The 25,671-nt window shown below is 57.0% G+C and overlaps 1 protein-coding gene across 2 annotated transcripts; it reads right to left on the minus strand.

The window, feature by feature from the left end:
• Positions 1 to 336: 336 nt before the first annotated feature.
• CNIH2 (cornichon family AMPA receptor auxiliary protein 2) lies at positions 337 to 21,164 on the minus strand. 2 transcript variants are annotated; one of them, XM_005305441.5, is made up of 6 exons: positions 20,812 to 21,164; positions 12,695 to 12,763; positions 4,261 to 4,308; positions 2,879 to 2,991; positions 1,878 to 2,021; positions 337 to 1,640 (listed from the first exon to the last, which is right to left on the minus strand). In XM_005305441.5, the coding sequence occupies exons 1-6, from the start codon at positions 20,890 to 20,892 to the stop codon at positions 1,613 to 1,615; spliced, it is 483 nt and encodes a 160-aa protein (XP_005305498.1). In that variant the 5' UTR covers positions 20,893 to 21,164; the 3' UTR covers positions 337 to 1,612. The 2 variants fall into 2 exon arrangements, with proteins under 2 accessions (XP_005305498.1, XP_042705708.1); XM_042849774.2 differs by lacking the exon at positions 4,261 to 4,308 and having other exon boundaries at positions 1,474 to 1,640; positions 20,812 to 21,037.
• Positions 21,165 to 25,671: the final 4,507 nt, after the last annotated feature.

The following is a 25,671-nucleotide window of genomic DNA, read 5'->3' on the forward strand; positions in this document are numbered from 1 at the left end:
CATGTCCCCGGAGGCAGGATTGGTGGGACCAGGCTGCCCAGCACCTCACTGGCCTCCACAGCAGCAGTGCCAGAGCACGCCCCTCCCCTCCCCAGCCCCAGCAATGTGCCGCCTGCCTGCCTTTGGAGGCAGCCAGTCCGGGGCCTGCTCAGCCCCTCGCCTGTGGCTGTGGAGGGGGGCGATGAAGCGCTGTAGCAGGGGACTGGATTGGAGCTGGTGCCCCCTAGAGTGGAAAGCGCCTCCCCCCCACTCCTCTCCGCCCTGTGGCCAGATTGGAGCCGGCGCTCCCTGATGGCCCATGTCCCACTTACAGACACCAGGAGGTCAATGGGGCACTTTTTTTTTTTTTTTTTTGCAAGTTTTTATTTAGCCACAAAGTTGAGGATTGTTTATCCAATGTTTCTTTTATACACAAATGCCCCATGGGAGGGGAAGGGGGGGGGGAACCAAGGGGAAGCGATTTCCCCCCCACACCTGTAGACAGCTCTGGCACCAGGGTCCGCTTCTGTGTGGGCCTGACCCCAGGTGGAGGTGGGGGTAGGGCGGTGGAATCCCCTCGCTCTAAGACCAGGGGTTTCCTCCCCAGCACCACCGGCACTGAGCCCAGAACAGCTCCCCATGTGGGATAACGGGGTGCTCTGCTCAGGGACTCCCCATGCAAGATAACAGGTCACCCCAACACAGGGACCCCATCCCAATTTTCTGGGCTCAAAGCCCAAATTTGAGTGCACCTCCAAATCCTCCCCAAACTTGGTAATGAGGAGGCAGGTTAGAGGGGCCCTGACATTTGCAAGGGGTGTGTGACCTGGTGGGGGTGTCATTGTTCAGCCTTGATCCCCTTCTCCCTGGGGTCTAGTTAAGGCACCCCTTGGCCCCCCAACCCCCACTCCAGACAATAACTCCTGGTAACAAATTCAACACTACAAACACACAGAAATACCCTGCCATGCCCTGGCATGTGTGGGGTTTGGGCCTGCCCTGGGGTGGGTGGGGGGGCCAGGGGCTGTGCTCCCTAGGTTGTGGGTTACACCCCCTGGATTAGACATAAACGTGTCCAACAGAATAACCCTCCTGGTCTTGTGTTGGGGACATCAGCCCTGAGCCCCTACCTCCACATTATAATGACACTGCAGGGGAGGGGTGCCCAGTACCCAGCTCCCCTGCACCCTAAAATGGGTTTAACAGTGGGGCAGGGTGCCCCATCCCTCTCCCTGCCCCCCAACAGACAGGCTCACAATGGGGTGTAGCAATGGGGAGTGTCCCAGCTGCGGTGGGGGGGGTCACTCCTGCCCTGGCCCCCATCTCACAGGTGGGGAGGGTACATCTGGGAGGAGATGCTCCCCTCCTCATGGGCGCTGCAGAAATGAGGGGCAGCAGGGTTTAGTGAGTCACTCAAAACGCGGGGCGGCCCTAATACCGGGAGGCCCAATGTCTGATCCTGCGAGTCGTCCAGCGATGGGGCAGAGCCTCAAATCCGTGGGGGTGTTGGAGTTTCAGGGCCCCCCTGTGTTCCCAGCATCTCTTGAGCTCTCCTAGAAACAGCTGGTTGGGGGTGAACCCAGGAGTCCGGGAGCAGCCACTGAGATAATTGTGGGGCCCCCACTCAGTCCTCTTAGAAACTCACCAAAGTATAAACCATACTGGGGAGAGAAAGAGAAAGAGACACCCTGAAATGCTGCAGCATAACAGAGCTGCAGGTCAGGAGCGAGGGGAACAGAGTCTCAGCGCCAGGCACACAGACCTGCACCCCACCCCAGAGACAGCTGTACCTCAGTATGGGGTGAGGGATCCCTGTATAACCTCCCTGTGCCCCACTCCAGAGGAGGCTGCATCTCAGTCCCTGGAAAGGATTCCCAGAAACCGTGTTGGGGCGCTACCTGTACAAGTAGTAGAAGAAGGACAGCAGATAGAAGGCTAGTTTGCACCACGACTCCTTCTGGCAGTAGTTGAGGATGTCGGCGTTCATGATGGAGACAGCATCGTACATCACCTCGGACCCGTCTGCCGGGCGGTGGAAGTACCTGGGGGGCAATGAGGCCAGGGCTCAGACAGCGTCTTTGTCCTCCCAAACTCCTCATGCAAGGGGCTCCTGTAGTACTTAGGAAAGACCCCCCTCCTAGCCCAGCTACGCCCACGGCTCTGCCAGTCCCCCCTCCTAGCCCAGCCTCGCCCACGGTTCTGCCGGTCCCCCCTGCTAGCCCAGCCACGCCCACGGCTCTGCCGGTCCCCCCACTAGCCCAGCCACGCCCATGGCTCTGCCAGTCCCCCCTGCTAGGCCAGCCATGCCCACGGCTCTGCCGGTCCCCCTGCTAGCCCAGTCACGCCCACGGCTCTGCTGGTCCCCTCACCTAGCCCAGCCACGCCCACAGCTCTGCCGGTCCCCCTGCTAGCCCAGTCATGCCCACAGCTCTGCCGGTCCCCCTGCTAGCCCAGTCATGCCCACGGCTCTGCCGGTCCCCCTGCCTAGCCCAGCCACGCCCACAGCTCTGCCGGTCCCCGCTGCTGGCCCAGCCATGCCCATGGCTCTGCCGCTCTCCCCGCCTAGCCCAGCCACGCCCACAGCTCTACTGGTCCCCCCGCTAGGCCAGCCTCGCCCACGGCTCTGCCAGTCCCCCGCCTAGCCAAGCCACGCCCACGGCTCTACTGGTCCCCCCGCTAGGCCAGCCACGCCCACGGCTCTGCCGGTCCCCCTGCTAGCCCAGCCATGCCCACGGCTCTGCCGGTCCCCCTGCTAGCCCAGTCATGCCCACGGCTCTGCCGGTTCCCCTGCTAGCCCAGTCCTGGGTACTCCTGCCCCATGTCCTTCAATCCCAACCCACTGCCCCCAGAGGCTGTCCTCTCGAGGAGGGCTGGCTCCCAGGGCGCAGACCTCACTCACCTCCAGAGGTGGTAAAAGAGCAGAGGGATGTTGAGGCCCAGGGTGACCCACTCGGCTGCACACAGGAACATGAGGCAGAAGAGCCCATGGATAGAGTATTCAGGGACCACGAGCTGGAAGGGAGAGCAGGCCCTGGTCAGTGGGGAAATAGAACCCAGGAGTCCTGGCTCTAGGGTTGTCAGCCCTCCAGGATTGTCCTGGAGTCTCCAGGAATTTAAGATTAATCTGTAATTAAAGATTATGTCATGTGAGGAAACCTCCAGGAATACGTCCAACCAAAATTGGCAACACTACCTGGCTCCCAGTACCAATGGCGGGTGGATGCCGCCTCAGCACACTTTGCTCCCCACAGGCACCCCATTAGTATTCCGCGGCTTTGATGTGGCCATGTCCTGTCCTGCCAGCAGCCAGGTATAAATAATACATGGGGGAGTGGGGGGCGTATTCTCAAATGGGAACGCAGAGCAACACACAACAGGGAAACTGACAAAAGCAACACAGCACCTCCCCAGGGGCACCAGCTCCCATCTGGCCCCAGGGCAGGGGAACTGGCTGGCTCAGGGTAGCAGGGAATAGGATATGGGGCCTTTCCTGGGGGCAGCTCTGATCTGGCCCTAAGGCAGGTGGGGACTGGCTGGCTGGGTGAGGGTTCAGGGGGCTGTGGGAAGAAGATGCTAGGAGTCTAGAAGGAGGAGGTGTGAGGGGGGCTCAGAAGGCTGTGGGGAGAGGTGGGGGGCAGCTGTGGGGAGGAGGTGCAGGAAGCCTAGGAGGAGAAGGGTTGGGAGGGGGCTTGGGGGATCAGGAGGCCATGGGGAGAGGTGCTGGGGGCTTCAGGGAGGCGGTGCTTCAGGGAGGAGGCTTCAGGGAGCCTAGGAGGGGAAGGGGTGTGAGCAGACGAGGCTGTGAGGAGAGATGTGGTGGGCTGTGGGGAGGAGATGCAGGGAGCTGAGGGAGTTGGGAGTTCAGAAGGCTCTGGGAGAAGTGGGGGGGCTGTGGGGCTGAAGTCCAGGGAGCCTAGGAGGGGCAGGAGATGGGAGAGGGTTTGGGGGTTCAGGAGGCTGTGGGAAGAGGTGTGGGGGGCTGTGGGGAGGAAGTTCAGGAAGCCCAGGAAGGGGAGGAGTGCTGGAGCTGGGGGGTTCAGGATGCAGTGGGGAGAGGTGAGGAGGCTATAGGGAGGAGGTGCAGATGTTCATCGAGGTGCAGGAGTTGAGGGGGATGGCGGGTTCAGGCGCTGTCAGTTGCTCCCAGGTTGGGGGTTCAAGAACTGGTCATTCACTGTTTTGGAGACTGGAAGAGCTAAGACATAAGGGGCAGGGATGGGGCCACATGGATGCGGGGGACACACAGACAGGTGAGGCAGGGACAGGGACACACGGACGCACCTTTCTCAGGAGGCAGCAAATCCGCTCAATGTTTTTCAATCGCTCTCGCTGCAGGGGGGAAAGAAACAGGGAATTAGATTGAGAGCTGGCACAGGGGAGGGCTGAGAGAAGGGGGGGAGGCAGGAACAGAGAGGGGTGTTCAAGCCTGGTGGGAGGGGCTGGGAGTCAGGACTCCTGAGTTCTATACCTGGCTCTGGGACGGGAGTTGGGTTGGAATGTTAAAAATCAATGGTTATAACCTATTTAGGAAGGATCAAATGGGCAAAAAGGCAAGGGGTGTGTCAAATATGGCATTATGTGTGTCTGAGTCACCCACAGCTCAGAAGCAAATGATCTACAATGCTGATGGATCAATGTCCTAACAGATAAAACAATAGATTGGTTACTAGATGGTGTCTTCTACATGCCACCAAATCCACTAGGGAACAGGATGCCTGGCTCCTTCCACAGCTGTTTTTAATGGGTAGAGGGGGAATAAACAGTGGGATCATGGGGGCTTCAATCTGAGTGACATATGCTGGAGGCCTCCTGCTGTCAGTGCTAAAACATCTTTGGAATTTCTATATATTATAGATCGCAATTATAAATGACAATTTCTTAGCTCAGAGTGTTGCATCCAACATGAGGGAATTCTATATTGGACCTCATCTGGACAGATAAAGAGGAATTGAGCACAGAACTAAAAATTTGTTGTTGCTTAGGTGCAAGTGATCATGACTTGATCACATTTGTTATGTATAAACAGAATAAACTCCAAACTAGCAATATATTAACTTATGTTTAAAAGGTCTAGTTTCACAAGGCTGAAAGCTAAAAGGAACCAAGTCAGCTGGGAGGCAGAATTTAATGAGAAAAATGTGAATGATAATTAGGAATTGTTTAAGAACATTTTAATAGAAGCCTAAAAAGCCACAATCAAGAAAGAACCCACCTCTCTTGGAGATGAAGTGAGGGCAGTTCATTACAATAAATGAACAAGATAGATAGATAGATAGATAGATAGATAGATAGATAGATAGATAGATAGATAGATAGATAGATAGATAGATAGATATGGGAAAGAAGGGAAGTCAATAGCCATGAATATAAATCAGAAGCTAGGAATTGTAGAAAATTAATAAGAGAAGCAAAAGGACACCAGGAGTGATGTTTGGCCAGCAGAGTTAAGTACAATGAGAAGGACTTTTTTTCAAGAATATTAAGAACAAAACAACATTGGTCCATTACTAAATGGAAATTTCAAAATTGTCAATAATAATGTAGAAATGGCAGAAGTATTCAATAACTATTTGTGTTCTGTATTTGAGAAAAAGCCAGATAATGTGTTCATATTATATGATGATGGTGGTGATGAAACACTTTCTATTCCAATAGTAATTCCGGAGGATGTTAAACAGCATCTACTAAAGTTAAGACATTTCTTAATCAGCTACGCCCTGTAACTTGCATCCAAATGTATTAAAAGAGCTGACCGAGGTGCTCTCTGGACCATTAGAGTTGATTTTTCAATACGTTTTGGAGCACTGGGGACGTTCTAGAACAGAGGTTCTCAACCAGGGGACCAAGGCCCCCTGGGGGGGAGGGCGCGAGCAGGTTTCCGGGGGTCCTCCAAGCAGGGCCAGCATTAGACTCACTGGGGCCCAGGGTAGAAAGCCAAAGCCCCAGTGCATGGGGCTGAAGCCTGGGGCTCTGAGCCCTGCCACGTGGGGCTGAAGCCAAAGCCTGAGCAACTTAGCTGTGCAGGGCTCGCTGTGGCATGGGGCCCCAGGCAATTGCCCAGCTTTCTACCCCTAACACAGGCCCTGGCTCTCATATGCAGAAAGCCAGTTGTTATGGCCCAGGTGGGCTGTGGATTTTTTATATCATGTTGACGGGGGGGGAGGGGGGGCTCAGAAAGAAAAAGGTTGAGAAGCCCTGTTCTAGAGGACTGGGAGAACACTAATGTTGTGCCAATATTTAAACAGGGTCAAAGGATGGACCTGTGTAATTACAGGCTTGTCAGCCTGACATCAATCCCAGGCAAGACATGGGGCAGCAGATATGATGGGACCCAATTCATAAAGAAGTATAGGAGTGTGATATAATTAATGCCAATCAATGTGGGTTTATGGAAAATAGCTCCTGTCCATCTAATTTGGTATATTTGTCAATGAAATTCCAAGTTAGGTTGATAAAGGTAATAAAGCTGATGCAATATATTGAGACTTCTGTAAGGCATTTGACGTGATGCTGCATGACATTGTGATACGAAACCTTGAACAATACAAACCCAGCATGACACACATTAAATGGGGTAAAGCTGGTTAAGTGCTAGGTCGCAAAACGTAACTGTCCACAGGGAATCATCATTGAATGGGAGTGTTTCTAGTGGGGTCCCAAAGGAGCTGCTCTTGGCCCTACGCTAGTTAACATTTTTATCAGTGACCTGGAAGAAAACATCAAATCATCACAGAAAGTTTGCAGATGACACAAAGATTGGGAGAGTGATAAATAATGAAGTTAGATCACGGATACAGAGCGATCTGGCTCCCTGAGTAAGCTGGGCTCAAGCAAACAATGTATGTTGTAATATGGGCAAATGTAAACATACACCCCTAGGAACAAAGAACGCAGGCCATACTTTCAGGACAGGGAACTCTGACAAGGGCTTGGGGCTCATGGCGGATGATCAGCTGAACACAAGCTCCCAAGTGCGACGCTGTGACTAAAAGGGCGAATGCGATCCTGGGGTGTGTAAACAGGGGAATCTCGACTAGGAGAAGGGAGGTTCTGTTACCTCAGTATGTGGCGCTGATGCAGCCGCTGCTGGAATCCTGCCTCCAATCCTGGTGCCCACAGTGCAAGAGGGACACTGATAAATTGGAGGGCTCAGAGAAGAGCCACGAGAATGACTAAAGACTTAGAGAACAGAGTGAGAGATTCCAGGAGCTCGATCTGTTTAGTTTAACAAAGAGAAGGCTAAGGGGTGACTTGATCACAGGCTAGAAGCACCTACGTGGGGAACAGAAATTAGATAATGGAGCTGCAGTAGAGCAGCCGAAGGTCTAACAAGAGCCAAGGGCTGGAAGTTGAAGCTGGCCCAATTCAGACTAGGGATAAGACACCTACATTTTTAACAGTGCAGGTAATTAACTGTTGGAACAATTTATCCACAGCTGTGGCGGATTTGCCGTCACTGGCGATGTTTAAATCAAAACGGGATGTTTTTCTGACAGATCTGCAGGGCCGCCCAGAGGGCGGGCAAGTGGGGCAATTTGCCCCAGGCCCCAGGCCCCGCAGGGGCCCCACGAGCCCTGGCCGAGAATCCCTTTCCTCACCCGGTGGCAGTCCAGGTCTTTGGCGGCATTTCGGCGGCGGGGGGCCCTTCAGTGCTGCCGAAGACGCGGAGCAACTGAAGGGCCCCCCGCCGCTGAAAAGCCGCCACTGCAGACTCGGAGCGCTGCCCAGTGAGTACAAGCTCCCCCGCTTCGCCCCAGGCCCCCTGAATCCTCTGGGCGGCCCTCAGATCTGCTCTAGTCTAGTGCAACCAGGGATTAATTCATAGAAGTCCTATACCCTATGTTATATAATCATAGCAATGTAGGGCTGGAATGGACCTAACACGGTCATCTAGGCCACCCACCTGCGTGAGGCAGGACCAAATAAACCTGGCTTACCCCTGCCAGGTGTTTGTCTAACCTGTTCTTAAAAACTTCCACTGATGGGAATTCAGCTGCCTCCCCAAGTAACCTGCTCCAGTGCTTTAAATAGACTAGAGGACAGACTAGATGATCACAATTGTCCCTTCTGGCTTTATAATCTAGGAACCTTGTGGTTAGAGCAGGATGTGGGGGTGGAGGGGAGCCAGGACTCCTGGGTTCTATGCTCAGCTGTGGGAGGTGAATGAGGTCTAGTGGGGGAGGGGAGGGTGTACATGGATACCTGCTCTGGGAATTAGTTTTGTGTGTTGGGGTATTGCTGGAGCTGGGGTCAGGGGTGGGGTGCAAGTAGCCATAAAGACACCTCATTGCCCTTATATAGGGCTGGGGTTTGCAGAAACTCCAAAATGAAGGTGGAGCCCAAATCCCAGGGCCTCTGGGGCCCCACGTCCTTCCTCCCAAGCCGTAAAGAGGGTTTAGGCTCCATCATTCACATCATTGTCTGACACACTGTGTGTCCTTAGTTAAGGCTTGTACAATACACAAGTCAAGGATATTGTAATATCCTACATAAACAGTGAGACTAAGCCCTACACAAACATAGACAAGACCCCACATAAACACCAGACATTAAGCCTTGCACAACTACAAACACAAATACTATACCCTACATAGACAGAGCTCAAGAGAAGTGGCTCCACTTGTGCTCCCATGAGGGGAAAGGGACCATTTACATTTCCAGTTTCTTCAGCATGAACCCCAAGGCGAGTGGGGCCCCAAAACCATGAGACTGACTTTGAAACCATGTGCCACTGGGCTTGTATTTATCGGCTTGGCGCCTGGAGGGTGCCTCCAGGAAGCAGATCCCAGCTTCTCCCCACAAGGGAGAGAAACTTGCTGGGGGTTTTACATATGAAAGCCACGATTCTCAGAAGATCCCAGGACTCTGGGAGCTGGGGATTTAAAGGCATGTCTACACTGCAATAAAACAGATATAGCTAGGCCATGCGAGCTGACTCCGGCTGGCAATGCTCAGGCTGAGAGGCTATACAACTGCAGTGTCAATGTATGGGCTGGGGCTGGGGCTGGAGCTGGGCTCTGGAACCCCGTAAAGAGGGAGGGAGCCCCATGAACCCGAATCAACTGACAGGAGCCAGCCCGGGTGTTTGGTTGTAGCATAGACATACCCTAAGACACCAAATGTCACAGTCAAACCCTGAGACCAGGCAACAGGGACTTCAAATGGCAGCTTTTTCCAGCAGAGACTCAGCCTGAGAGGATTCCAGCTCTGGAGTCCTGGACACTCTGCTGGTGTCCCTGTGCTAGCCCGTAGCCCCTGCTATCCAGCCCTGGGCTCCCCGCACAGCTCTGTCAGAGCCCCTTAAACCCGCAGCCCCTGCTATCCAGCCCTGGGCTCCCCGCACAGCTCTGTCAGAGCCCCTTAAACCCGCAGCCCCTGCTATCCAGCCCTGGGCACCCCACACTGCCACCAACCCTGCAGAGAACAGGAAGCAACTCAAGCTTCATCTGGGGGGACTGAAACCTCAGTGTCTCTGCCCTTTAGCCACCCAGTCAACCCCAAACCCTGGCTGGATCAGTAACATGAAAGGCAAACTTACAAATAGGACTCACACAGCAAGTTCCCCCCACCTGCTCACCCCCTCTTGAGCACAGCCAGACCCCCAAATTCACTCCGCTGTGACACCTCCACCCCCCACCTGAGCAAGGTCATCCCCCCGAACCCACCCCCATCAATTTCCCCAGCTCCTTCTCTCCCCTCCTCCTTCACTCCCATCTCATCCCCACCAGCCCCCAGTGGCCCCCAGATCTCAATTCCCCTGTGGTAAATCCAGTCACCCAGCAACAGCAACGGGATAAGGGCTGGATTCTGAGCTCAGCTTCCCCCGGTCAATCAGAGCAGTGCTGACTATGTAATGAAAGAGGTGCCGGGGCTCACACAATTTTTTCACATTCATACCAGATGCAGCAAGCCCAGAGGTGCTGGGGGCTCCGCCCTGGCACACATTCAGCACTGATCCAGAGTCACCAAGTGCAATGGGGCTAGGGACAGATTCTGAGCTGAGAGCCTGAGTAAATCCAAAGTCACCATCTGACTGCAATGGAGTGTGGGCCAGAGTCTGATGTTGGTTACCTGGGATAAATCCAGAGTCACCCCTGACTGCACTGACATCAGGGCCGGATTCTGGTGTCAGCTCCCACAAGGTAAATCCAAAGTCCCTCACTGACTGCACTTGGGGTCAGAGCCAGATTCTGGTGTCAGCTCTCACAGAGTGTATCCAAAGTCACCCCTGACTGCACTGGGGTGAGGACTAAATGTTGTCATCTCCCACAAGTTGTATCCGGAGTCACCCCTGACTGCACTGACATCAGGGCCGGATTCTGGTGTCAGCTCCCACAAGGTAAATCCAAAGTCCCTCACTGACTGCACTTGGGGTCAGAGCCAGATTCTGGTGTCAGCTCTCACAGAGTGTATCCAAAGTCACCCCTGACTGCACTGGGGTGAGGACTAAATGTTGTCATCTCCCACAAGTTGTATCCGGAGTCACCCCGGACTGCACTGGTGTCGGGGCCAGATTCTGGTGTGAGCTCCCACAGGGTATATCCGGAGTCACCTCTGACTGCACTGGGGTCGGGGCTGGATTCTGGTATCAGATATGAAATGAGGTTACTCCAGTACTGAAATATCAATTAATAGAATTTGGGTGAGAGTGGGATCTAGTGGGGAAGGGGAGGCTGGGAACCAGGACACCTGGGTTTTATCCCCAGATCTAGAGTGAGAGTGGGTCTAGATTAGAGCAGTGGGACTGGGAGCCAGGACTCCTGGGTTCTATTTCCCTTTCTCGTCCCTACTCATTGCATGACCCTGATCCAGTCCCGCCCCCATCTGTGCCTCAGTCTCCCATCAGTCAGGCAGATGCTGTGTGCGAGCAGGGAGGTGGTTGACTCCCGGGCTCCGGAAGGCTGTGCAGACAGGGAGCACTTTGCCCTGTGAGGAGTTATTCCTCCACCTGACCCAGCTATCCCCTCCACTGTGCCTGGGCTGGGCAGAGTCAATCCCAGCAACCTCAGCCTTCCCCCCCCCCCCCCAAGCCAGGGGCTGCAGCTGGGGCCATCGCTCCCACTCCATTTCCCTAAATATAAACAGTTCAGTGTGACCTGAATTCCTCTCCCAGCAACTCTGTTACTGCAACTGCCACGCAGGCAGCACACAGGGCTCGCCACCCACCAGGACACCTGGGTTCTAGCCCCCGCTCTGGGAGGGGAGGGGGTCTAGTGCAGTGGTTTTCAGCCTTTTTGGGCTCAGGACCCATTTGTAAATGTTTATGGCCTGTCGTGACTCACTAAATAGTCTGGGGGTGGAGGCCTTGGGGTGGTTTCGGTTGGATCCTGAGGGCACTGCCTGGCACTCACCCCACAGCAGCAGCTCCTGTGCTGGCTGGGCTCAGCTCTCCGTTCCAGGCATTGCAACCTCTGGGGGTTGCAGCGCTGCTCAGGTTTGGCCCCGCCCCCCTGACTGGACCAAATGTGGGTGGGTGGCGTTGTGACCTGGCTCATGGGGTTACAGGGCCGCCACCCACTCAGATTTGGCCTATCTGGACAGCTGGGCCAAACCTGAGTGGTGCTGGGACCCCAGAGATTGCAGTGCATGGAGCAGGGAGAGCCCAGCCAGCCCCCTGGGACAGGAGCTGCCATGCGACCCTTTGGAACATTCTGTGACCCGATTTTGGGTCTTGGCCCCCGGGGTTGAGAAACGCTGGTGTAGGGGGTTTGAGCAGGAGGGAGAGGGAGAGGGAAAGTCAGGACTCCTGGGTTTTATCCCTGGCTCTGGGGCGGGAGTGGGGTTTTTTCCTCAGGTCTGCCCCTGACACTGACCCATGGCAAGCCCCTTCCCCTCTCAAGGCCCCAGGGTGCTATTCACCCCTCCCCCCCACAAACTCCCTGGGGGGGCAGTCATTAGTGACTGTCAGCAGCACCTTTAATTACAGCTCCTCGACCCCCATGCCTGAGCACAGCCAGCACCCAGAACCCACCCACACCTTGACCCCCATCTGAATGGGGGCTGCTGGGATAGCAGGGGATTGGGGGCTGGGACTGATGAGCTTGGAGGGAACAGGACCCAGGGTTGCTGCAGGTCAGGAGTGAGGGGCATCGGCAGAGCTGAGTGCGAGCCCAGGGCAGGGCTAGCGGGGATGTGGGTTGGGATGGAGGGGCACCAGCAGTGATGCAGCTGGGTCAAACTAGGCAAAGAGAGATTAAAAAGCAGCAAGCCGTGGGGTTGGGCCAGGGTGTGATGAGGAGAGAAGCAGGGAGTGGGGCACTGGGGACGGGGTGGGTTGGTGCCGAGCCGTGGAAGCCCTTTGAAATCCCAGCCCCAGAGTGATGTTGACACCCCCGGGGGACCTGCCCCAGGGGCTGATGGGAACTTTGGGACCCTCCAAAAAAAAATTTGAGTGACACAAACTTCAGCGCAGCACAGCCAGTGGGAGAGAACCCAGGAGTCCTGGCTGCCAGCCCCCCCGCTCTAACTCACTGGACTCCCCTCCCCTCCCTGAGCTTGGATAGAACCCAGGAGTCTGGGAGCCCTGCACCCCTCATGTCACCATCACTCATGCATGGCAGAGGACAGTTGAGTGGACACCACATTTAAGAAAAATAGGAATGACATGGGTGACATCGTGAAGGTGGGGTGGGGGGGCGCAGTGAGTCAGGGAGAGGGTCAGAGACAGACGGACACAGAGACAGACACACCTCTCCCACCACATCTATTGACTTACTGCCCGCGCCGGGTTCCCCTGGTCAATGGGACTCTTGAAGTCTGTGTGCAGCTCGTCAAAAGCGATGATCTGTGGGGGGAGAGCAGGGTCAGAGACAGCAGCAGAGAGAGACAGATCCTCCCGGCCCAGCCCTGGGACCCGGCTGAGTCTGGGGTGGGACAGGAGGGCAGTGTATCCAGGGATCTCTCATCCAGTGCTGAGATGCAGCTGCCTCTGGGGTGGGGTGCAGGGGTTGTTTATACAGGGATCCATCCCCCCATTCCCATGGGGGCTCACCCATTCATTGAGAGAAGGGTAGGGAGTTCCCAGGAGGGGCCCCCCCATGGGAAGCAGGCTAGAGGGGGTCACACAAGCCCATGGTGGGGCCGCCTGAGAACATGGGCTATGTTCTCCCTGGGGGGGAGGGATAGCTCAGTGGTTTGAGCATTGGCCTGCTAAACCCAGGGTTGTGAGTTCAATCCTTGAGGGGGACATTTAGGGAACTGGTGTAAAAAAATCTGTCTGGGGATTGGTCCTGCTTTGAGCAGGGGGTTGGACTAGATGATCTCCTGAGGTCCCTTCCAACCCTGATATTCTATGATTCTATGATCACCCGTGCAGTGTCTGGCCCAACCCACACAATCTTATTTACATATGCAAATCAGACCCCCATCCTGCTGATTTGTACAGGGCGACCCCTACTTGCGGGCTGATGAAGCCAGAGAGGAGCATCTGCCAGTCCCACCCACTGGGGCACTCAGCCAGATACCTCCCCACACACACACCTTCTCAACTCCCCATTCTGTCACCCTTCCTCTCTGGCCCCAGAACAGAGAATGGGACATGGGGCCTTCCCCTCTCTGGGGCGCTGGCTCCAATCCAGCCCCAGGGCCAGGGGACTGGCTGGCTCGTGGATACAGAAGGTGGGGAGGAATAAACAGACCCTACTGTTAACAGTCACTGCTTGATAAACTCCACAGAGTTGACAAAGCCGACAGGAATTCACCAGTCTCAGCCACTTTGCACTTCCATATCAATAATAAAAATATCAATGATCAGAGCAGGAGTCTGGCTCCCAGCCCCTCCGCTTTAACCACTAGACCCTACTCCCCTGACAGAGCTGGGATGGAACCTGGAACCCTGGCTCCTAGCCCCCCCCCCATTCTAACCACTAGACCCTACTCCCCTGACAGAGCTGGGATGGAACCTGGAACCCTGGCTCCTAGCCCCCCCCCCATTCTAACCACTAGACCCTACTCCCCTGACAGAGCTGGGATGGAACCTGGAACCCTGGCTCCTAGCTCCCCCCCCCCCCCATTCTAACCACTAGACCCTACTCCCCTGACAGAGCTGGGATGGAACCTGGAACCCTGGCTCCTAGCTCCCCCCCCCATTCTAACCACTAGACCCTACTCCCCTGACAGAGCTGGGATGGAACCTGGAACCCTGGCTCCTAGCCCCCACCCCCACCCCATTCTAACCACTAGACCCTACTCCCCTGACAGAGCTGGGATGGAACCCAGGTGTCCTGGCTCCCAGCCCCTCCCCCCCGTTCTAACCACTAGACCCTACTCCCTGACAGAGCTGGGATGGAACCCAGGCGTCCTGGCTCCCAGCCCCTCCCCCCCTGTTCTAACCACTAGACCCTACTCCCTGACAGAGCTGGGATGGAACCTGGAGTCCTGGCTCCCAGCCCCCGTGAACTCACCTGCCCACTGAAGAGCTGGATCTATCCTCCCCCAAGCATTACCAGGGAAGTTAGCTCCCAGCAGTATGTGGAGGGACCCAGCTTCCCTTGGGGTCCAGTTCCCTCCCTCGACTCCACATGGCTCTGCCTGGGCTCTTGCCAGCACAGCCGGCTCCGGAACAGCCAGCCCCAGAGCCCCAGCCAAATGGGGTGACTCAGCCTCCGCCTCCCCATCCTCCGGGGGCTGGGAGAGATCCGGTGTGAGACAGTGGGGGGCGGTCCCTGTAGCAAACCCCCCACCTGGCTCAGAGCCGATGCCCCCCCAGAGGGGAAATGTCCCATTCCTGGCCTCCCCAAATGGAGATTTCTGTCACTAGCCTGAGCTCAGTCCTGCTGCCGTGGTCTCCAGCAGGTGTGTCTGGGGGATTCCCTTCCCCCTTCCAGAGCCCCCGCCCGTGAGTTTGCCCATTCCCTCACCAGGTCCATCACACCCAGGCCCAATAACCAGCACCCAGAGCTTCCTGGCTCCCTCACATGCGCCCCAGCCACTCCCATCACCAGTTTCTGGGCTCTCAGAGCAGAGACCCACCAACGTGATGGGCTGAGACACACAGCTCTGCTCTGCTGGTGTCCTTCAATCCTGACTCACATTCCCCTGCTAGCCTAGCTCTGGGCTCCACTGACCTCCACAGCTCTGCTGGTGCCCACAATCCTGACCCACAGTCCCCTGCTAACCCAGCCCTGGGCTCTCCCCCTCAGCTTTGCTGGTGCCCCCAATCCTGACCCACACAGAATCACAGAATATCAGGGTTGGAAGGTACCTCAGGAGGTCATCAGGTCCAACCCCCTGCTCAAAGCAGGTCCCCCTGCTAACCCAGTCCTGGGCTCTGCTGACCCTCACAGCTCTGCTGGTGCCCCTAGTCCTGACCCACAGCCACCTGCTAACCCAGCCCTGGACTCTCCCCTACCCCCACAACTCTGCTAGTGCCCCCCAATCCCAACCCGCAGCCCCCTGCTAACCCAGCCCTGGGCTCTCCCCCACCCCCACAGCTCTGCTGGTGCCCCCCAATCCTGACCCGCAGCCCCCTGCTAACCCAGGCCTGGGCTCTCCCCCACCCCCGCAGCTCTGCTGGTGCCCCCCAATCCTAACCCATAGCCCCCTGCTAACCCAGCCCTGGGCTGTGCTGACCCCCACAGCTCTGCTGGTGCCCCCAGTCCTGACCCGCAGCCCCCTGCTAACCCAGCCCTGGGCTCTCCCCCATCCTCCATAGCTCTGCTGGTGCCCCCCAATCCCAACCCACAGCCCCCTGCTAACCCAGCCCTGGGCTCCTCTCCAGTCACAGTCAGATCTGAGCTGCACTTGGTACCTGTCAAAGCAACAATGAAGGCTACAGGCGCCTGTCGGGGTTGCTTAGCAACCCTCACACGCGGCTCCTCTGCCTGGCAGGGGAGGGATTCTGCTTCAGCACCCTCCCCCCATAACCTGAGCCCTAGGAACAGCCTGCCAGGCCAGCTGGGGGAGCAGGGAGCGAGGGATGGGGTAACGAGGTGGCTGGCTGGGCCATTTAGCTGCTGCTCTCTGTGGCTGGGTGCCTGCCCCACACAGAATGAAGCTGAGACCCTACAAATTTGCCGCACACACCAGGCCCTAGACAGGGTCCAACACTCCAGCTTGTGCTGGGACAAACATAAATTGGTGACAGGCACAGTGGGGGAGATTAGGGGTCAGTGTGTGCTGGGGGGGAGAGGAGGGAAGCCCAGGGCTGGAATAGCAGGGGATTGGGATTGAGGGGCACCGGCAGAACGGGGGGCTGTGGGTCAGGATTGAGGAGCACTGGCAGAGCTGGGGTGCTTTGGATTGTGACTGAAGGGCACTGCCAGAGCTGGGGGGCTGCGGGTTGGGATTAAGGGGCAGTGGCAGAGCTGGGGGACAGTGAGTCGGGATTGAGGTGCACTGGCAGAGCTGTGGGGCTGTGGGTTGGGATTGAGGGGCATCGGCAGAGCTGGGGGCTGCAGGTGGGATTGAGGTGTGGCAGAGTGGGGGGGCTGTGGGTCAGGATTGAGGTACACTGGCTTTGCACAGCTATGAACTCCATCCCCTCCATTTCCCCCGCGCCCAGCACCTGCCCAGAACAGGAGGGCGAGAAACCAGTGCAAGACCCGCCCGCCATTGGCCGCCTGGGAGCCGGTCGCCGGGGCAACGGGATGGTTTCCAGCAAGGGGGGGGGGGAGTGCACTGGAGGAACTTTCCCTGCTGCTCCGAGGGGTCAGGGACCACAATCCCTGATCGCCTGAGTCCCCCAATCACCTGGGTCCCTCAATTACCTGGGTCCCCCGATCCCAGTCACCTGTGTCCCCCAATTCCCTGGGTCCCCTGATCCCAGTCACCTGGGTTCTGAGCCTGGGGAAGGGCAGGATAAGGGGACAGCCAGAGCAATTCACTCCTATTGAGACAGGAGCCCTGGCTAGGTGAGCTCCCCGCCTTCCCCACAGGTGCTGGAACTAGTGATGCTGGGGGTGCTGCCACACCCCCTGACTTGAAGTGGCTTCCATCCTATCCAGGGTTACAGTTTGGTTCAATGACTCTCAGCACCCCCACTGTATAAATTGTTCCAGTGCCCCTGCCCCTCCTTCCACACAGGGATCCCCCAGCACTCTGTCTCAAGTCCGGGGAACCATTCAGCCCCTGCGCTCCCTGGTGGCAAGAGGGCTACTTACTGCTATGGGGAGGCTTACGCGGGGGGTGGGGGGACCACCTCTGCTAGGAGCTTGGTTGAGGAGACCCAGCAAAGCAATGTGCAGACACATGTGGGCTCTCCCATGCAGCCAAGCCCCCTCAGGGGCCAGGCCCTGTCAGGGGAGTGGGGGCCCTGGGCTGGGGCTCAAGACCCCTGGCTTCTGTTCCTGTCTCCCCTGCAGATTCCCTGAATACCACTGTGCAAGCTGTTTGACCCTCTTGCCTCAGTTTACCCTCCACTGCTGGGGGGAGGGGAATCTATGATTCCCAAGTGCTCAAGTGAGGGTAGCAAGGGAATGGGGCAGGGCCCCCCTCAGCACACAAAGTATTATGGGATGTGCCACATGTTCAGGGAGGAAAGGTCACTTAGCTGTGGGGTGCTGGAGTTCAATGCAAACCCCTGACCCCCAGCACAGAAAGGAAGGGGGTGCACCACAGTGAGCTCCCCCTCAGCACATCTCTGGGGGATACTGGGCTGGATGGGCCATTGTGTGGCCCTGGGGCAGTGCACAGGAGGGTGTTAATGGCCGGGGAGAGCAGGGGGTAGTGGCCAGTGCTTAATTTGTAATGGAGGAGGTGCTGGGCTCAAGCAATTTCTTTACATTCATAACTGATGCAGCAAGCCCAGGGTGCGGGGCTATGAACTGCCACACCTAAAAGTGCCGGAGCTCAGCCCTGGCACAAATTAAGCACTGGCAGTGACACAACTTCACTATCAGGACCCCTGGGGGGTTAGACGCAGGGCCCAGCAAGGCCTGGAGCAACCCGTACCTCCATCCCCACAGCCATCTGGGATAGCTGCTCCCAGGGCTCAACCCCCATCACATCCCTCCCTAAAACCTCCACCGCTGTGCTGCAGGGTGGGCCTCAATAGGGGGCGCTGTACTGCAGGAAGCAGAGCGGGGGGCTCAATAGGGGGCACTCCCTCCTTGCAGTCATAACTGACCCCACTGCGGTGCTGTGCCATGGGGAGCAGGGCAGAGTGAGGGGCTCAGCAGGGGGCGCTGTGCTGCAGGGAGCCGGGCGAGGGGCTCAGCAGGGGGCACTGTGCTGCAGGGAGCAGGGCAGGGCGGGGGGCATAGCAGGGGGCACTGTGCTGCAGGGAGCGGGGCGAGGGGCTCAGCAGGGGGCGCTGTGCTGCAGGGAGCAGGGCAGAGCGAGGGGCGCAGCAGGGGGCGCTGTGCTGCAGGGAGCGGGGCGAGGGGCTCAGCAGGGGGCGCTGTGCTGCAGGGAGCAGGGCAGGGCGGGGGGCTCAGCAGGGGGCACTGTGCTGCAGGGAGCAGGGCAGGGCGGGGGGCTCAGCAGGGGGCGCTGTGCTGCAGGGAGCAGGGCAGGGCGGGGGGCTCAGCAGAGGGCGCTGTGCTGCAGGGAGCAGGGCAGGGTGGGGGGCTCAGCAGGGGGCGCTGTGCTGCAGGGAGCAGGGCAGGGTGGGGGGCTCAGCAGGGGGCACTGTGCTGCAGGGAGCGGGGCGAGGGGCTCAGCAGGGGGCGCTGTGCTGCAGGGAGCGGGCAGGACAAAATCCTTACATCAGGGGCTCTGCTCACATTCTGTTTGGTACATTCCCTTTTGCTTCTGACTAGAGCTGAAATTTTTCCTCTGACTGTTTCTTGATAAAAATACCATTTCTGTCCAAACCCAACTGTCTTGTTTGCACGGTTTTGGAATGAAAAGGTTTGGCAGTTGGTTTTGAAACGACTTTTCAGAACAAAATTCATCGATTTTTAACTAGAATAAGATTAAAAGTTGGAAAAGGTCGTTTCTTTTTGTGGGAAATTTCAAAATATTTTGCTTCTGTTCCAGAAAAAATGTTGAATTTGTGGAATTTGCCATGAAACGGGAAATGCAGGTCACACCCAGCCCTACTCCTGTGTCCTCCTAGGGCACTCTTCAGACAGACAGGATTCTGCTTCACTTCATGTCCTAAACTATTGTGTGACCCTGTCCTGTTATCACACACCCCAGAGGCAGCTGCAGCTCAGTGCCAGGCAAGGGATTGCTGTATAAACAGCCCCTGTGCCCCACCCCAGAGGTGGCTGCATCTCAGCACCAGGGGAGGAAATAGCCTGCAGTTCCCAGGTCCCCCTGGATCGTTGCTGCCAGGACAGACCCCTCTGGTCAGGGGTCAGGAATGGTCCCTGTTTCAAATGCATCCTATACCCCAAACACTGCTGGTGCCCCTCACTCCTGTCCCATAGCCCCCTGCTATCCCAGCCCTGGGCTTCCCCACCTCACAGCCCTGCTGGTGCCTCTCACTCCCAACACCCACAACCACATTTTCATCCTCGACTATTGCAAAGATCATTGCCCCAGACAGCTGTGGTTGGAGGCCTCCCATGGCAGGGGCAGGTGCCAAAGTAGTTGGGTACTCTGGGGGTGGGGGGTGGGCAAGGAGGGGGATGGAACAGCTGTGCTGTGATGCCCATGGGGAGGGGGCAGAGATGATGAGGCAGTGATCTGGGATACAGGAGAGGCAGGCCCAGGCTGTCTCTATGCAGTGGAAAGCCAAGCCAGACCAGTGTCCGTGTGGGGGAGCCCATGCTGGAATAGCAGGGGGCTGCAGGTGGGGACTGAGGGGCACAGAGGCTAGGATAGGAGGGGGGCTGCAAGGCAGGGCTGAGGGGCACTGGCGGAGCTGGGGGTGCAGGGCTAGCAAGGGGAGCGATGGGGAGACTTCCCTCCCAGAACCAGAGAAGTTAAACCCACCACCCAGTTATTGATACCCAGAGCCCATCTTGTAAACAGATGTAGTTCCCATGGCAACCAGCGCCAGGTTCCCTAGCTACGGCTGAGAGAGAAGGGGGGCTACATTGCGGGGAGCCCGGGATATGCAGCAGCCCTGGAACAAAGGGTGGGGAGCGATCCAGCGGAGGGGAATTTGGGGGAGCCACGGGTGATTTGGCTGGGGGCAGGGGGGATCCTGCACGGGAGGGTGTTGGGAGAGAGGGATCGGGCTGCGGAAGGGGGTGTTTGGGGAAGATCCGGCCGGGAGGAGGATGGGAGGCAGTTGGGGAGACCCGGGGGAGCTGGGACACAGTGGGGAGCCACGACAGAGGGGGGGCTAGGGGGTTCTGGGGGGCAGCGCAGGCAGAGCCCCCCCCCCCACCGTGGGTTTCCTAGCTACGTCGGCTCCATATCACCACCACCACCATCGCGCGCGCGCGCGCACACACACACACACACACACACACACACGGACTGACGGGAGCCCCGGTCCTGCCCAACGCCTCCCACAGCCCGGGCTGGGGAGCACCCCCAAACTGGTACCGGACTGCCAGGGCGCAGGGCCAAGGGGGGTGGTGAGACGGGGAGCCTGGCGATGGGGAGTGATGGGAACTGGGGCTGGTGCGGTGTTGGGGGGTGGGGATGATGGGGGGCAGAGGGGAATTGTCTGTCTCTCTTTCATTGCAGAATTATTCGCGATTCTCGCTAAGCAGAGACTCAGGCACTGCCTGTCAGCGGGGACCGAGAGACGCGGGGGTGGGGGGAGCAAGTAGCGAGACAAGCCCGAACCCCAGAAACGGGGCAGAACGAATGGGGTGACTGCCCCCCTTGGACCGATCTCCGGGGGGTCTGGCTGGGAGAGGAGGAGGCCTGACAGGGACACGGGAAGCCTCCCAGCACGCCCATCCCACAGCCCGGATCCCCCTATCCCGACCCCCCCCCCCCCAGCACCGAACCCCCATCCCGACCCCCCACCCTCCACCCCGCACTCACATGCCAGATGACGAAGAAGATGAGCGAGGCGCACAGCACCAGGGTGAGCATGTAGCAGAAGGCGGCGAAGGTGAACGCCATGGTGCCAGGACGCCTGGGTCCCTCCGAGCCCGTCCGGCGGGGGGTCTCAGCCCGTGCGGCCGCCCATGAGCTCGGGGCGCCGCCGTGGGGAATCGGGGGGACCCGCCCGCCTAGGAGCGCTGGGGAGCCCGGGCCCCCATCGCTCTGGGACCCGCCTCAGTTCCGCTCAGCTCCCCGCTCCGGTTCTCGACCGGCTCCGCCGCGACTGGCAGCCCCGGCCCCGCTCGCAACAAGCCGGGAGGAGGAGCCGGGGCGCAAGCGCAACCGCGTGTGAGTGTGGCAGAGAGAGGGGTGTGAGTGTGAGACAGGGAGGGGTGAGGGGGAGTGGGAGCGGTGAGGGTGAGGGGCTATGAATGTGAGACAGGGAGGGCGTGAGCCAGAGACAATGGATGGTGTGTATGGGTGAGACACGGAGGTGTAGTGTGTGTGAGACAGGGAGAGGTGAGTGTGAGTGAGACAGACAGAGGGGGTGTGAGACAGGGAGGGGGTGAGTGTGTGAGACAGAGAGAGGTGGTGTGAGACAGGGAGGGGGTGAGTGTGTGAGAGAGGGATGGTTGTGAGTATGAGTGAGATGGGGTGTGAGACAGGGAGGGGTGTGAGTATGTGAGACAGAGGGGGTGAGACAGGGAGATGGTGAGGGGGTGAGACATGGATAGGTGTGAGTAGGAAGGGGTAGGAGTGTGAGACAGGAAGGGCATAAGACAGAGACAATGGATGGTGTGAGACACGGAGGTGTAGTCTGTGTGAGACAGGGAGGGGTCTGTGAGTGTGACACAGAGGGTGTGAGGCACAGATGATGACAATGGTGTGTGAAACACAGAGCAAGGTGTATGTGTGAGAGAGACAATGGTGAGTGTTTTGGGGAGGTGAAAGAGACAAGGAGGATGTGAGTGTGCAAGAGACAGAGGGAGGGGGTGTGAGAGTGTGTGAGACAAAGGGTGGGTGAGAGGAGGTAGGGGTGTGTGTGAGACAAAGGAGGTGTGTGAGATGGGTGGGGGGGTGTTTGAGTCTGTGTGAGAGAGAGGCTGGGAGAGAAGTGTGTGTATGAGTGAATGTGTGAGAGGGTGTGTGAGAGAGACAATGGGGTATGAGGAGAGAGAGAGACAAAGGGTGGGGGAGGCTGGTGAGAGGAATGTGTGTATGAGAGAGTGTGTTCTAAGGGGGGGAGTGAGCGATAGAGACAGGGATGGGGGGGTGTGACAGAGAAGGGATGAAAGAGAGATGAGGGAGAGGTGAGTGTGAGAAGGAGGGGTGTCTGTGTGTGTGAATGTGACAGAAAAGGGAGTGTGCATGCGAGAGACAGTGGTGTGGCTGTGTGCACAAGGGGGCTGACTTTAGAAAACCATAACCAGGTGGCAGGACATTTAATTGCCTGGCTCCATATATGTTCACACACAAACATCCATGCGGCCTTCTGCCTCTCTACAGGGGCAGGCGGGTGATGAGGGGGAATCTCTGCTAGAGGGTCTGTGTCAGATGGGGTGTGTGTCTGTGCTGGGTTTGGGGTGGAGCCTGTGCCACCTGAGGGGGGATTCAGTGCAGGGGGTCTCCCCGGTCAATGCTGTCAGGGTTTGGCCCATCCTCTCCCATCACGCACCAGTAGGATCCTCTCTCCATTATTTAATTAATTGCTTTGGGTTCCCAGGAGGGGCAGAAATGGGGGGAGGGAATCCCTGGGTGCGGGGGGGAATTGAGAGGGGATACCAGCTGGATCTTGAGGGACTGGCAATACTGGGGTGGGAAGACAGGGGGAACCGCAGGGAGAGAGAGTGGAGGATACTAGGATTGATGGGGGGGGGCTGCTTTGTGGAGGGACCTGAGTATGGTAGGTTGTGTAGCTGTTCAAACCACAACTACACAACAGAAACATCAGCCCCAGCTGCCCACCACCTCACTATGATCTGTACACACACTCTACAGATGCTGTACACATGAACACACACTCTGCAGACACTGTATAGACACACATACATACACACGGTGCTAAACCGGGCACAGCAAACAATATGCTGTTTACGATGGCCAAATAAAAAGTTATACATCTAGGCACCCAGAATGTAGGCCGTGCTGACAGGATGGGGGCCTCCATCCTGGGGGCAGTGACTCTGAAGAAGACTTGGGGGTCATGGAAGATAATCAGCCGAACATGAGTTCCCAGTGCTGTGCTGTGGCCAAAAGGACTAATGCAATCCTAGGCTGTATGAACAGGGAAATCTCGAGTAGGAGACGGAAGGTTCTATTACCTCCGTATGTGGCACTATTGGGAACATTACTGGAATCCTGTGTTCAGTTCTGGTGTCTACACCTCAAGAAGGAGGTTGATACATTGGACAGGAGTGTGCGTGGGTTCAGAGAAAAGCCAAGAGAATGATTAAAGGATTGGAAAATGTATAGCAAGAGACTCAAGAAGCTCAGTCTATTAAGCTTGAAGAAAGGTCAAGGGGTGACTTGATCCCAGTCTGTAAGTACCTACAGGGGGAACAGAAATTTGATAACGGGCTCTTTGATCTCATAGACAAAGGTCTAACAATAGCCAAGGGCTGGAAGTTGAAGCTGGACAAATTCAGACTAGAAATAAGGTCCAAATTTTTACCAGTGAGGGGAAGTAACCATTGGAACAATTTGCCAGAGTCGTGGTGGATTCTCCATCACTGGTAATTTTTAAATCAAGATCTGATGTTTTTCCTAAAAGATCTGCGGTAGTTCAGCCAGGAATTGACTCAGGGCAGCCTTTGGTCTGTTATACAGGAGGTCAGGGTAGATGATGACAGGGTCCCTTCTGGCCGTATAAGCTAAGAATGTGGACATGCACACACACACCCTACAACTTCTTCCCATACTCAAATGCACACAAGCACTTGTCTACACATACACCTGCAATGTCACACTGCAAATACTCCTATTGTATCTAAACACCCAACCCCTTTTGTTTGTTTTTATTTTGTGCACACACATCCTGCACAACCACCCCTATACACACACATGGTGCACTGACACATAGCCAGACAAATGGATAGCAGCACTACTGTGCTTGGAAACACACAAACACCTCAGTGAATCGTATTCAAGCACCCTTATCCTAATCTTCACAAATACACCCCCTCTGCCCCAACAATATATATACACATACCCTGTACACACACCCACGGCCCAGCCATGTCCACCAACACACACACCCCTCTGCATTTGTGTTGCATGGCACCAGGCCTGGCCATTCTCAGCTGCCTGGTCTCATTACTCCCAATCTTCTGGAGCCCTGAAGGGCACCAGCAGAGCTGCGGAGTGGGGTGCCCAGGGCTGGGACATCAGGGAGCTCTAGTCAGGACTCAGGGCACTGGTTAAGTTGTGGGTTGGGGTTGAGGGTCACTGGCAGAGATGGGGGGGGAGCCCAAAGCTGAGCTATCCGGGCTGCAAGAAGGGATTGAGGGCCACAGGCACCATATCACAGACATTAGGCCCCTCGAAGAGATCAGAAATTCCCTTATATGGAGGTGGGGAACTCGTTTGCAGATTTCTGAGCATGTTTTTGGATTAATTAAATATTCATAATCTGGTGTAATTACATGATGATTCATATGAGCAATAATTTTAATTAGAATGAAATGTATTATTCAAGTTCTGTTTTACTTTACACCCGACGCCCGTCCGGGTGGCTGCCTTCCCCTCCATATCACGGTACAGAACAGTCTGTAACTGAGCACAGGAACAACGCACCAGCCCCACCTGCCGTGCCTGACAGGGGAATGGGAAATTGGAGAAGGCTGGGTCTCCTTGCTGTGACCCACAGCCGCCTGCTAGCCCAGCCCTGGGCTCCAACCCCCCCCAGCTCTGCTGGTGCCCCTCAATCCAGGGGTCAGCACCATCATGTTGTGCGACAGACACTTGACAAAATTACCTGACTTAGTGACAGGGGGATGGGAGGGGGTAGGGGCTCTGTGCTGGGGGGCTGGGTTCCGGGGGGGGCCAGAAATGAGGGGTTCAGGGTGCAGGAGGGGGCTCCAGCTGCGGGTGCAGGCTCTGGGATAGGGATGGGGATGAGGAGTTGGGGGTGCAGGAGGGTGCTCCAGGGTGGGAACAAGGGGTTCAGAGGGCGGGAGGGGGATCAGGGATGGGCATGGAGTTGGGGTGTGGGGGGAGGGGTGCAAGCTCCGTGCAGCGCCTACCTCAAGCAGCTCCTGGAAGCAGCAGCACATCCCCCCTCCAGCTCCTACGTGGAGGCACGGCCAGGTGGCTCTGTGCACTGCCCCATCCGCAGGAGCCACCCCTGCAGCTCCCATTGGCCATGGTTCCCGGTCAATGGGCTTGGAGCCACAGAGTCAGTGCTCAGGGAGGGAGCACGGAGGCAGTGTGCAGAGCCACCTGGCCGCACCTCCGCCAGCAACATCAGGGATGGTGAGCCACTTGCGGGGAGCTGCCCGCGGTGAGCACCCCCACGGACCTCATTTTTACCATGGACATTTGTGTCCGCGTATGGACACGTTGCCGACCCCTGCCTCAATCTCAACACCCAGCTGTCTGCTATCCTGGCCCTGGACTCACTGGTGTCCTCAACCTTGATGCCCAGCCCACTGCTATCCCAGCCCTGAGCTCCCCTCCACACACATGCAGCTCCGCAGGTGTCCCTCACTCTCACCCCGCCTGCCCATTGCTATCCCAGTCCCAGGCTCCTTCCCTCTGCCCCCATAGCTCAGCTGATGCCCCTTAAATGTCTGCAGGGTTCCAAGCAAGGGAGCTAGAACAATGTTTATAGTCGGGATTCTGAAAGCCATGGAACATAAC

Source organism: Chrysemys picta, chromosome 7, assembly GCF_011386835.1.
Source record: "Chrysemys picta bellii isolate R12L10 chromosome 7, ASM1138683v2, whole genome shotgun sequence".
NCBI classification, from domain to species: Eukaryota; Metazoa; Chordata; order Testudines; family Emydidae; genus Chrysemys; species Chrysemys picta.